The 14,111-nt window shown below is 44.0% G+C and overlaps 1 protein-coding gene across 1 annotated transcript in view; it reads right to left on the bottom strand.

The window, feature by feature from the left end:
• The window catches only part of INPP5F (inositol polyphosphate-5-phosphatase F), a 91,048-nt gene that overhangs the window by 47,017 nt on the left and 29,920 nt on the right, over positions 1-14,111 (bottom strand). The window contains exon 3 of the mRNA XM_075935359.1: positions 2,052-2,188. Coding sequence (XP_075791474.1) covers positions 2,052-2,188 — 137 coding nt within the window. The remainder of the gene's footprint in view (positions 1-2,051; positions 2,189-14,111) is intronic.

Consider the following 14,111-nt stretch of genomic DNA (forward strand, 5'->3'; position numbering starts at 1 on the left):
CCTGCATGGCCCCACAATATGCCAAGGCTTTTATGGCTGACCTAGAACGTTTCCTCCGCTCCTGTCCCCGAGCACTCTTCCTCTACTTATACTACATGGATAACATCATCATCATATGGACCCACAGGAAGGAGACACTTGAAGAATTCCACAGGGATTTCAACAATTTCCACCACACTGTCAAGTCCCCTGGACCAGTCCACACAAGAGATCCAATTCCTTGACACTGCAGTACAACCACCACCCTATACCAGAAGCCTTCTGACCACTATTCTTGCTTACATGCCTCTAGTTTCCATCCAGGACACATCACTCTACCCATTATCTACAGCCAAGCTCTAAAATACAACTGGATTTGCTCCAATCCCACAGAGTGACAAACATCTACAAGATCTTTATCAAGCATTCCTAAACTTAAATATGCATCTGGGGAAGCGAAGAAACAGACTGACAGAGCCAGACAAGTCTACACATCTGCGTCAGGACAGGCCCAACCAGTTTTTTGTTTTGTTTTGTTTTTTAAACAAAAAAAGTGCTGGTACTCCACAGGAAAAGTTGTTGAGAAGAAAATAAAAAAGCCAGAGTGGGACATTTGCATACAGAGGTGACAGTATACTCTGTTCTTTCCAGGTAAGCTCTAACTGGAGGTGCGAGTACCGTGTCTGGAGGTGCTGGTACTGCGTACCATCACAAAAAAAAAGCACTGGGCCCAACAAGGAAAACAACAGACCACCACTGGTCACCAGCTACAGTCCCCAGCCTAAACCCCTCCAGTGCATCACTGACAATACACAACCTATACTAGAAAATGATCCCCCACTCTCAGACCTTGGGAGACAGGCCAATCGTCGCCTACAGACAATCTCCCTCCCCAACCCACAGCAAATACTTAGCAGCAGCCACATATGACATTTCAGATACACTCACCCAGGAAGCTACCTCTGCTACAAACTCTGTTGCCAACTTCATCCATATATCCATACAACATACAATATCACAGGACCTAACCACATAAGCCACAACATCAGGGGCTCATACAACTGCATATCCTCTAATGTGATACAAGCGATCAAGTGCCAGCAATGCCCCTCTGCTATGTATGGCCAAACACCACCGCTCTGTGACAAAGGATAAATGGACACAAATTAGACATCACAAATGGCAACTCACATAAACCTGTAAGGAAGCATTTTGTCAACACTGGAATTTCATATTTATGCATTTCTACTCCTACTTCCGCATGTCTTGCTATAAGACGTTGGGCATGCAGGAACTAATAATGTTGAAATAGCACATTCAGACCCAACAAAGGAGCCTGGCAGAAATAGTGCTTTGCCACACAACAACAACTTTCCATAATTCTTCAATGAATATTTAAAATATTTAATTGCCCAGTTAAATGTCAATACAATTCAGATGTGACTCTATGCTTCTAGGGGATACGTTTTGGATCTGTTAGATTAGAGCATTTCTTACGAACAAGAAGATTATCTCTACAGTCCTGAAGATAGCCTATTGAAAACCACAAAATAAGCATGTACAAATCTGCTAAAATACAAGTGATGGTCAGTCATTTCCCACCAAAGCTGGTGATCATAGTTTATAGGCCCTATTCTCCTCTGTCTCTACAGAGAGGGTAGCCTAAGCCTAAAGGTGATATGAATTTCCCCTCTGTGGCATTCACAAAAGCCCCCCAAAGTAGCTTTGACCTCTGCAGAAGTTGAGAAGTCTGATAATCCCAACAGTCTACCCTGGATTCCCTTCCTCCTAATCCAAAATGGAAGCACAACCAAAGGGCATATTTAAATAGTACTGTTTTCCCTGTGAAGTCCTGGGGCAGATATAGTAAGAGAAGCTTTGGTATGAAGGACTCCCACAGTAGTCATGAATTCAAAAGCAAGTAGAACTGCATGTCAGAGTACAGGTAATGGGCCCCTACACCAATGTCTGCTGCCTCCTATATACATCCCAGGAGATATGTTGATCTAATAAAAGATACTGCCTTACCCCCTTCTCTAAGACTCACAAATGACAAGTTTTGAGTATTTTACCTCCAACTCAAGATCCTGAGGTTCCGTTTCAGAGAGTGGAATCACGGCAATTTTGGTTATTTTGCATACTTCGTGGTCTTCTGGAAGCTTGCCAATCAATGATTTCTGGCGAATGAGAAGCAGCCACCATGGTAGATCTGGAAAATGTCAGCAAAATCTGTTAGTGTCACAACAGAAAATAATTAACCCATATGCATGGAGAGGACCCAGCCATACTAAACCCCAAAACTTCTTAACTCCTACCTTAGGCAGATTCCCTGCAGATCTCCCTGAGCTTTGTAGGAAGCAAAAGACCTCTGCTACTCTATCACTGAAATACTAAGGAAAGTCACCATGTTATATGGGATGTAAGAGACTAGTCGACTATCCCATAAGCAAAAGCTATGGGATAATGTAAGCAAGAGGATAGTCAACTAGTTCCTCGACTAGTCGCTTCCCCACCCTTTGCTGCCTCTATCAGGGGGCCAGAGAGTAGCGGGACCGAGGATGAGCTGGGAATCAGCTGATTCCCTATTCACGCCCATTCCGAAATGCTGCAGCTCTTCTTCTTAAAAGTATTGAGAGCCTCAATACTTAAGAGCCTGTGGCTCTTAATACATTTAAAAATCAGAAGCACAGCGGGGGGCCCAGCACGAGCCGGGCCAGCTGATTTCCGGCTCATGCTAAGTCCCCCCTGCTGCGCTTTAGCCCTTTAAATGTATTCAGAGCCACAGCAGGGTTAGCTCCTGAGACCTAACCGCGCTGTGGCTCCTCTGCTTATCGACTAGTCGATGGAAAATACATTAACTAGTCAATTAGCTGATTAAATTATATTTAACATCCCTAAAAGTTATAGAAAATTATATTTATTTATTTATGTTAGAGTGCATCTGTGATTCCTTTGTTCATGAACTCCTCATAAGAACATCCATACTTGGTCGGACCAAAGGTCCATTTAGCCCAGTATCCCAGTGTCCAATGCCAGATGCCCCAGAGGAAGGGAACACAACAGGTAATCCTGACATGATCCCTCTCCTGTCATCTATTTCCAGGCAAACAGAGGCTAGTGACATCATTCCTACCCCTCCTGGCTAATAGCCATATATGGTCCTAGCCTCCATGAACTTATCTAGCTCCTAAATCATAAGAGCTAGGAACACAAAATTTGGTATGTTGCTTCCGCCTACCCTAACTTAAACCAAGGTCAGGGTTTGGTTGTGCCTGGAAAAATGGGAAGTGCCAGGAATGGGGTTAATTCCCATGACGTGGAAAGCGGGGAGGGATGCAATACTAAGGGTACGTCTAGACTACATGCCTCTGGCGACAGAGGCATGTAGATTAGGCTACCCGACAGAGTAAAATGAAGCGGCGATTTAAATAATCGCCGCTTCATTTAAATTTACATGGCTGCCGCGTTGAGCCGACAAACAGCTGATCAGCTGTTTGTCGGCTCAGCGCGATAGTCTGGATGCTCCCCTGCCGACATCAAAGGGAGTTGTCGATAACCCAGGTATGCATACCTGGGTTGTCGACAACTCCCTTTGATGTCGGCAGGGGAGCGTCCAGACTATCGCGCTGAGCCGACAAACAGCTGATCAGCTGTTTGTCGGCTCAACGCGGCAGCCATGTAAATTTAAATGAAGCGGCGATTATTTAAATCGCCGCTTCATTTTACTCTGTCGGGTAGCCTAATCTACATGCCTCTGTCGCCAGAGGCATGTAGTCTAGATGTACCCTAAGAGTGGCTACTGTCGGCAGCCGCAGCACCAAGAATGTGGCCAGCAAGGCTGGGGCTCCATCCTTTCGCCACACCAATAAAGAGGCCCCCTACCCCAAACCTAGAGCCTACCCTGCCCCCATGGACAGCCTGGAGGGGGGACTGCTGGAGGGGGCAGCCCTTGGAGTCTCATCCATCCCACAGAAAGCCTGGAAGCCACGGGGGCGGGGGAGGGGGAGGGAGGGAGAGAAGAGGGGAGGATGCTGGAAGGCGTTGCAGCCTCCAGAGCCTCACCCACCCCACAACAGTCTGCAGGCCATGGGGGAGGGCAACTGGAGCGCTGCCCCAGCCCCTGGAGGTGTAGCCACTGGAGCAATGCCACCCTAGCTGCCAGAGGCAGCCCTGATAAGCCCCCCCCCCCCAACCTCCTGCCCTAAGTCCTACACCTTCCATCTGCCTTGATTTCAGCACCCCATCCCTCTAGCTTCCCCACCTTCCTCCCCGAGCCCTCCCCACACCTCCCAACCAACTGACCTAAGCCACCTACTCCCACCCCCAAATGCACTCCAGCCTTCATTTTCCTTCCCTTTAGAAAGATACAATCATTGACATAGTTCATGTATATTTTCCTTTTATTTTTCCAGCAAAAGAAATTCCTTCAGTTACAGACCTGAGGAATGCCAGGAAAGCTATAAAGGGAGTGGGCACCACTGCTTCAATACTTCCAGATCTATGTACATTCCTACTGCATAGGCCAACATTAATAATGCTAGTGCACATTTAAAACAAGGTCAGACAATTTGATTGGTCTCATTAGAAACAAGAAAGGAACAAAATGAGAGTTCACAACATGGAAAGTCAGCTATCAAGGAAAAAACTCCCACAAGGCTGTATCATACTGGAAAGTAAATAAAACATTTAAAACCAGCTGCTGTATCCATTTTAAATGGTCTTAATTGAACAGATCATTTCAGTGCACAGACATGGACACTATGCCCTAAAAGTCAGATTAAATGAAGTTACTGAACCTGTATTTTTCATGTGCATGTGTATCTTGGAGATTAAGCGACAAAAGCTTAGTTTTACAACAAGGAACATGGGAATTTAAATCAGGTTTGTAACACACAAAATGGTGTAATACCCAACACCCATGTAAAGCAACCAGGTTTATCACACTCTCAATTCAAACAGAGATGGGGAACTAGAGAGAGAAGGCGGCCTTCTAATTTCCTATTCATGGTTAATCCTAAAAACTGTCGCTTTTTAACAACCAGCCACAAATATCAGACTCTCCCCGAGCCAATATATTGGGGGTTTTTTATTTTAAACACACACCCTATTTGTTAGACTCAGCAGTCTCTAGCTCTTAAACTCAATAGTTAGCAATAGTAACAAGACCAGAAAAGGCAAAGTATCAAATACAACAATATAGAAACTGTAAAGGTCCATTATTGTAATTGTAAATGAACAGTTCCATCTTTGGAAAACATAACATCTGAATGTTGGCAACCTATAGCATTTCTTTCCTTTCTTAGATCTATTTGGAAAGAACAAACTCTTTACTTTGGAATCTCCAATGTTTTCTTCTTAGCTAAACAGGTACTTTAAAAAGCACTATTAAACAAGAATTAAAACAAGAATCTTATCAATAATACTTTTTCCAGTTTCGGTAGCACGTTTTCAATGCAGAATTCAGAATTTGTCCTTATATACACAACGTCCTTTCAGATACTGCAACCCCAGATCATATAAATCCTTTTGCCTTTTACTGTCACCTAACCCTTTGTCTGAATGGTAGGGGAAAAAAAAACTTAAATGAAAACTTCTGAAATTTTCTAAAGCTAACCTTATATTGGAATCAAGTATCTATATTCTCTCTCTCTCACTACTACCGTCATTGACATCTCTATTAGGGATGTGAATACGTATGAGCTTACTGGGTACTGATTAACTGGTACCTGGGAGAAGCCCCCTCCTGCAGCATGCCATAATCAGAGGGCTGCTCCAATCCCCACTTTTGGCATCAGCAGCCAAAAGCCCAAACCACAGAGGCGGGGAGGGAGTGGACTCCTGCTTAATCAGTTAACTGGTTAACCTAAGGTTTAGCTGGTTAATCCCAGTTCATCTCTATGTTAATAGATCTGCTATACAATTACAAGAACCACAGCTTCAGTTTTGCTTTTGCTCTTACTACAATGTATTGTTGGCTCATTCCTGCAACAGAAAAAAAAAACAACCAAAAAAGACAGACAAAGAAGCCAAAACTGATTCAAGTGTAGCACAGCTGCCACATATCTGTATATGTACTTGTGTGCTGCAGATAAGGTGGATGGGAAGGGGAGGATGGATGTACAGGTTGGACCTCCCTAGTCTGGTACCTTCGGGATCTGACCCACTCCAAACAAGGATATTTATTGGACATGGCGAGGTCCCCATCATTGAGAAACCCTGACTTAGATGGTACTCTCTTCTGCCAAACCTCACTACACCCTGACCCCCTTCTGACAACCAAAATCACTACATAATCCTGGGAGAGAGGACCAAAGCCTCATTCCCACCATCCCGAGCAACCCCACTACCCTGGGCGGTGCCAAAGCTGAAGGCAGGGCATGGGTCATCTGCAGCCCTAGCACTTCCCAATCCAGCCCACAAACTAATTTGAAAAGAAAGTTATTTAACCAGGTCCATGCAATTGCCAGCCTGGAAGGAGCAAACAAGGGGCTTCCAGTAGCACCAAAGCCCCTACTGTCCATGTAGACCGGGCCGCAGAGGGCACCACTCAGTCTGGGAAGCTGAGCCAGCTGCCTTTGCCACAATGAGAACTGTGCTGGCCTGGGAGCTGCCCGAGTTGACATGCTTCTGCAGCCAGCAATGCAGGTGTTGGCGGGTTTTGCTTTTGATTTTCCCCAGGAAGGGGTGAGGGATCCCAGCGTGAGGCACAGATGCTAGTTGGGGTTCAGAGCAGGCAGGATCCCAGGGAATATTAGCAGGAGGAGGAGAAGAGGCAACCCCATCAGGAAAACATGGAATCAGGGTGAGATTTAAAGTCTTTAGTAGTATTGTGGTCTCTATCTCTGGGCTCCTTGACACAAGAGAAAAACTTCGTCAACTTTCATGTACTGTATGGCCTACCCCAAGATTTCAAAATTCAAGACAGTGGCTTCTTGAAATCATAGAAAAATACACTTGAGGATCTTTTGATTTGGCATCCTGTGTGAGGTCTTTGGCCAAACTTGGGGCATGTTTTCTAACTTTTCTCTACAGACCATGAAACTTAAAGTCCTCCTTTATTAGAATTAAGCCAGATCTGAGAACATCACTATCTCAAGCACGGCTATCAAATGTGATTTCTCTGATTTAGTAGATTTAGGTTTGTTGGTTGGTGAATGATGTTAGAATCCCAGCCTTTCTTTTTCTCCCTTTTTTATAATGTGGCTCTGGCTTTCCAGAATTTTTTTAAGCTCCAATTATCAGGAGGCTTGTGATCAAATCAAGGGATATGGCATTACTGATAACTAGTCAGTTTCACCTAATAAAAAAGTTAACAGGTTACACCTTGCACCTATGGATGGGACTGCACAACACACCTCCCCCAGGCCCCTGAGATGTGCCGGCAGCAGCTGCAGCTAGCAGCAAGAAGCCATTCTAGCCCCCCTACACTGCTAGTGATGGCAGTGGGGGCCTCTGGCAGGTTTTCAATCTCTCATGGGCAGCAAACAGAATCAGAGGATGTGCAAGGAGGGAAGTACGCATGCAAGCACACAGGGCCGGGAGACACTCATGAGGAGGGAATGCATGAAGACCCCCATTTCCTCAGAGCCTTGCCAGACAGGGAGCCCACTGGCTGCCAGGAGGATTTGAGGAGTGGACCTAAGGTAAATTGAGTTTGCAACCCCTGGCTTAAGAGCTTCAGCCATGGGCAGTGGAGCCTGACCTGGGGCTTCAGCCGCAAGCCTGTCTAACCTCAACCTTCGTGTGACCTAATTTAGGGTGCAACTAACAGTTCTAGAACCACTGGTCTAGGTTCAAGGTTTTTTTTTTTTCAAGCACAGCCATGTTGATATTAAGTGAAACTGAATTTAACAAGATGAGGAAGCAAGTTTAATGAAATTGAGAGTCATTTACACTCCACAATGGAGTACAAAAAGTTTCTATAATAGTGATCAAGAACTAAAGAGATTAATTTACTTTCTCTATTGTAAAATGCAAAATCCAGACACTTGAAGTTGCAAAATGTGTACAGAAAGAATACTTAGATGCATTTTAAAAAAAGTGATAGTTGTACTGTAAGTCTAATATAAGAACGGCCATACTGGGTCAGACCAAAGGTCCATCTAGCCCAGTATCCTGTCTGCCGACAGTGGCCAGTACCAGGTGCCCCAGAGAGGGTGGACCAAAGACAATGATCAAGCCATTTGTCTCCTGCCATCCCTCTCCAGCCTCTGACAAGCAGAGGCCAAGGACACCATTTATCCCCTGGCTAATAGCCTTTTATGGACCTAACCTCCATGAAATTATCTAGCTTCTCTTTAAACTCTATTATAGTCCTAGCCTTCACAGCCTCCTCTGGTAAGGAGTTCCACAGGTTGACTACACGCTGTGTGAAGAAGAGCTTTCTTTTATTAGTTTTAAACCTGCTACCCATTAATTTCATTTGGTGTCCTCTAGTTCTTCTATTTAGCTAATAAATAACTTTTCTTTATCGGTCCTCTCCACACCACTCATGATTTTATAGACCTCTATCATATCCTCCCTCAGTCTCCTCTTTTCTAAACTGAAAAGTCCCAGTCACTTTAACCTCTCCTCAAATGGGACCCGTTCCAAACCCCTAATCATTTTAGTTGCCCTTTTCTGAACCCTTTCCAAGGCCAAAATATCTTTTTTGAGGTGAGGAGACCACATCTGTACACAGTATTCAAGATGTGAGCGTACCATAGTTTTATACAGGGGCAGTAAGATATTCTGGGTCTTATTTTCTATCCCTTTCTTAATAATTCCTAGCATCCTATTTGCCTTTTTGGCTTGCCTAATCCCCAAGCCAGAGTAATAAAAACAAAGCATAAGTCTTAGGGCAGAATGAAAATGGAAATCAGGAAGCGATTATGAAGATAAAATATGACCAGAAGGAAAAACTAGAACAATGGAAAGGGAAGGTTCTCAGTTATTCAGATATTGCTTTCAACTATTATATGGAATCCCTAAACTGGATGTGTGCTGTTACAGATAAGTTAAACAGTTTCCGCAAACAGCTTTTGGACATCACATTAGATTGGAATGGTTTCCTATTCATATATGCACCCTAACTCTCACCTTCAAGGAGGTGTGTACATTTTAATCACCCTCCTCATTTTTCCTGGGATTCAATTGTGTTTACACTGCATTACAAGCTGAGGGGAAACAAACAGATAGCAAGAGCCAATTTAAAGCACTGTATCTGTTAAAATAACCTACTGCTTCAGATTCTTCACTATACCAGGAATTTAATTCCGATTTTTGCTCCAACTACCAGCCAGTTCCTCTTATCAAGGCTACATTAAGCGTTTTTTCTAACACTTCCTAAAACACTCAGTGTACAGCAACATCTCAAGTAACAGATTATGCATAGCGTCTAGTCACACTTCTCCCCTTTACAAGGTGACATTGCTAAAGTATTAAAAGTTCTAACCTTGCACATCACATCACCTACCTCTCTGAACTTTGCTGCTTGAGTTTGCTCATAAATAGACCAGAAAACACTGTCGCTTCCTTATTCCTGTCATTTTGAGTTTGTCGTCTGAGGTAAACAGTAAATTCCTTGCCGAGAACCAAAATGGTGTACATTTTATTTCTTGCAAATTTCTACCTATGCTTTGGGTGGAGGAAGAGATAGAGATAAATGCTCATCTAACACAAATACCAGAAACACCACAAGATTCAGCTATTTACTCTCATGTGAAAGCAGACTACATGAACCTTCACATGAGAGAATTATTCTGCTGTATTCAGATGGTTAGTTATTTATAAAGACTATGCCATGACTTATTACAATTTTATCTTAACTAGTAGCTCTGAAGAATGTTTGATATCTCTTCACTGACTTAAGACTTCCGTCAGGGGCAAGTGAGGAAACATTCAACATTAGTGAAATCTGCAAAGCTCTGATGCAGTGTGCTGTGACCAGACTTCCTACCTAAGCCATTTTCTAACCACAGATTCCAAATGGTTTTCAAGGACCCCCCAAGTAAAGTGCATTAAAATAATCCACTCAGGCAATCAAAGATGTAGGTAATTATGGCAATGTTCACATCAAAGAATTAGTCAGAAAGATGAATTAAAGAATGCTTCTATCCACCAAGACCATCTGGTACTCCAGAAATAGCTTGGGAGGGGAAGATAGGTATTAGATTTCAGAGACTGCAAACATTACTCTCCCCCTGCCCAGGCTGCATAAAGTATTAAAGAAAGTTATAGACAAAAGGGAGTGTCTTCTACCAGCCTAAGGGTATGTCTACACAGCAACACTATTTCGAAATAACTAGTGCTATTCTGAAATAGGCAGTTATTTCAAAATAGTGTCAAAATACTGTCAAGCTGGAGGACTTACTCCAACTCCTGTGATCCTCATTGTACAAGTAGTAAGGGAAGCCAGAGGAAGAGTGCTCTATAACACTACCTAGTTAGAAATAAGCTACGCAATTGACATAGCTCAATCTGCATAGCTTATTTCGAGTTAAGCCCTGCAGTGTAGACACACCCTAGGGATAAGTCAATACAAAGCTCCATTACCTCTATCCCCAGGATAAATCAAAAGAGCCTCTTCATCTCTTCCCCATTTTTCTCCCCAGAAAGACAGATAGAAACCCTTTAATAAAACCAACCTTAGAGATTGCTGACCAACAGGACAACTGGATTTAAACAGTTCTACACATGCACACGACGGCTGAAAAAGGGCCCAGCTCTTATGGTGAAATGGCAAGCAGCACACAACACCTCTGAAAATAAATCAGATTGTTTCACCTACACTATCTCCCCAATAAATAAATTCTGTAGTTCCCTACCCCACATCTTCCTTATTTAAAGGTAAGAGCCTTTTTCCTCTCAAATCTTGCTACACCACATTTTCACTTAAATTATCATAATTTATACTGCAGTGAACATATAAATCTTAGACGGTATAAAATGAAAGCAAACGTCATCTTTCTTCATGTTTACAAAAGCACATACCTAATACTCAGTGTTTTAGTGCACATTAAAATGAAGTCAGACTCAAGTACATTTTATTTTCAGCACCCAAAAGTACACTTGGAATTTCACTAAAACCATTTCTGCCTCAAATGTTCAAACAAAGTTGGGGGAAATGCTGGAGCAAGGAATGATGAAGACTGGTGCAGGAATACTAGGCATAAACGGATTCTATGACTTCAACTGTTTTTCTGTTCTAACCAGCTCAATTCCAAGTTTCATAATAGTCCCCCCCTTCATTCTCTAAGACTTAAAGCAAAGTTTGTATAGCACTAGTTGACACGATTGAACAAGGTTTAAGTCCCTTTTCTCCCCACCCGTTTTTCATTAAAATCAGCTGCTAGAAGCATCATCATAAAATTGCAGATTAACTATTCCTGAAGACACATGTTCAAAAAAACCTAATTCATAGTGGATAAATGGACAAATATTCCCATTCCAAATATAGAAGTACTGTACAGTTACAATACCACACTCATACAAGCTAGTTAACGGTGACAATGACCTTACTTTTTCTTCGGTCATATTTTCAAAGAACAAGTTGCAGTATTGTAGCCATGGATATACTAGGGATTGCTGACATTTACAGACAATATATTCTTTCATCTGAAAATTTCTATTTTCACTTTCATCTATCTAATCTACAGCTCAGCTTTGAAAACTTACTAATTTACAGCTGAGAAAAGGGAAAAGGATTGCAACTATAGTACTTGTTCGTATAATGCCCAATACAGTATTTCCTCAACATATGGCCTGAGGGCTGCTTATAGCACAATCAGCACACATCTGTGGCCCATGTGACATCCTCAAGGCCATACATACAGTACTGGATGCATCCCAGTGGCAGATAGGGTAACCACTGGCCTAATGCAATGGAGTAGTGAGCTAGTGTCTGTAGGCACTATAGCTATACATGTGTTACAAACTGGAACTGCCCTTCATATGGAAAACAAAAGAAAGCCACACAACCTATCACAGGACTGGTCAAATCTTAGCAAAAACTAGTGCTTCTTTAGCACCTGTGTGTCCTAGAGCATGAGGGAACATTGCTAATATATGAGATACTAAAGGACATAACACTGTAAGTGTGGTAACCTGCAACTGCTAATATGATAAAAACTGCTGAAATATTACAACCACCGAGGCCTGGTATTAACAGTGCAGAACTCTAGACTGAAATAGAAGAGTCTTGAAAACAGAGAAGTAAAGCATGAAGACAAAAGAATTGAAGGGATACTGCTGACTTCAACTTACATTGTACATTCAGAATCCCTTTCCCATGAACAGTCTCACACCCAAAGTCTTAAAAACAAAAACAAAAACAAAAAAAACAAAAAACCTAAGGGGCCGTGTCCCCTGCTCACTACACTCACCAACCTCCCATCCTCACTCCTTGCTGGCCACTTTTGCAGCCAGAGAGCCTGTTAATCTTGCATTAAGCTGTAGCCAGACATGAACCCCATCTTGTTTTCCGCCCCCCTCCTCCCCCAGAGAGCAAGAGAAAGGCAGTCAGCCTTTGATGCCCGGGGAATGCAGGTGTGCTGCCTGTCTCTGACTCTACCATAAACAGAAACCAGACAGTAAATGGGCTAGCTGACGACTCGGGGCCTCCCGCAGTCCTGATGGCTAGTACCAGTAATTGACGCGCCTGCACTGTCCCAGGAGAGGAATCTTCGCCCATCACATACCAGAGGTGCCCATTGTCTGCATTTTCCCCAGGTGTGAATTATGCTTTGCACCCTTCGTGGGAAACTTTGCATTCAAAGCCATTTTTCCTAATTGGCCACTTGAGATCAGGAAGAAGCCTACATGACCCAAGGGGTATAAAGAGGGGTTTAGTAGCCCACCCCATTTGAGCCCCAATCATCTACACCTGCTGGCAGGTATTGATTGTCTCCCGAGGTCTGTGGGACGCCCAACCTCGCCCTACTTCTTCCCGAGGGATTGAGAGAAAGACGCTGGCCACACCAAGTCTGGAACGCAGGGATGAGAATATATACCTGCTAGGTGTCTATTTTGAATGCATTTAATAAGAGCTCAGAGAGCCAAAAGGGTTTCATGGTACCTGTGAGTGACTTATTAGTGTAATTTCTGTCCTGTCCTTTGTAGTGGCTGTGTTATCTGTAACACAGTAGTAGCATTTAACAGCTAAGTTTACCCTGTAACAATAAAATAGTAACTGTTTAAGCTTTAACCTGACTCCTTCAGTTGCTGTAACAGAACCAAGCACAATTTAAAAGAACTCCAGCCGGTCATAAGGGACAGGTATAGGGAGAGCTCTGGCATTTTAGATCATGTCACTCCCAGGTGACAGATCCGTTGAGGCATCTCTCAGTCTTCCCTAGACTGCCCGCTGCAAAGGGATCCTTAGCAGCTGAAATCTGAGATGTAATAAGCTCTCCCTGTAAAATTCTTGGGGCGCCCGTCAACCTTCTCCAGGTTGCCCGCTGCTAAGGGACCCTGGTCTCAGCAGTTGAAGTCTTGGGTGTATAACACACACACACACACACACACACACACACACCACTCACTGCCCTGGCCATCGGCTGACAGAATCCCAGCTACGCTCTCCATGGCCCCACTCGCACCCTTCTCCACTCCCATCCACCACACCCCTGGATGGACTCCTCTATCCAAACGCTCTCAGCCCATTCCACCCCGCTCATGCCCTTCAATCGCCAGCCAGTCACCCCTCCCTGCATCCTTCTCGCTCCTGCCCCACCAGCCAATAAAAGAGTCCATGGCCCACAGCCCACCGCCCTCCTTCCATCTCTACCTTCACACCTCCATTCCTATACCCACTGGTCCTCCCTAACCGCTCCCTGCCTATCCCTGCACCCACATCCTTCCCTACCCCGTCTCCATTCCTATATCTTCCCACCTGCACTATCCCCCTTACACTCTTATCCCCTTTCCTCCCTCCCTTGGAACACCCTGCCGCCTCCCACGAACAGGCAACTTAACCAGAAAAGAAACAGCACCAGGCACACATGTAGGAATTCCTGTGGGGAGCTTCTCCAGGTGCTGTGACAGCAGGATCTGGTCAGCTGCCTGGAGAGAAGGGGCAACAAAGGTGGCATTGGTAGGGAGCTATGAAATGTAAAAGGGGGGATGTCTGTGGGTCAGGGCCACTGACCCACGGG

This window comes from Pelodiscus sinensis, chromosome 8, assembly GCF_049634645.1.
Source record: "Pelodiscus sinensis isolate JC-2024 chromosome 8, ASM4963464v1, whole genome shotgun sequence".
Classification (NCBI taxonomy): Eukaryota; Metazoa; Chordata; order Testudines; family Trionychidae; genus Pelodiscus; species Pelodiscus sinensis.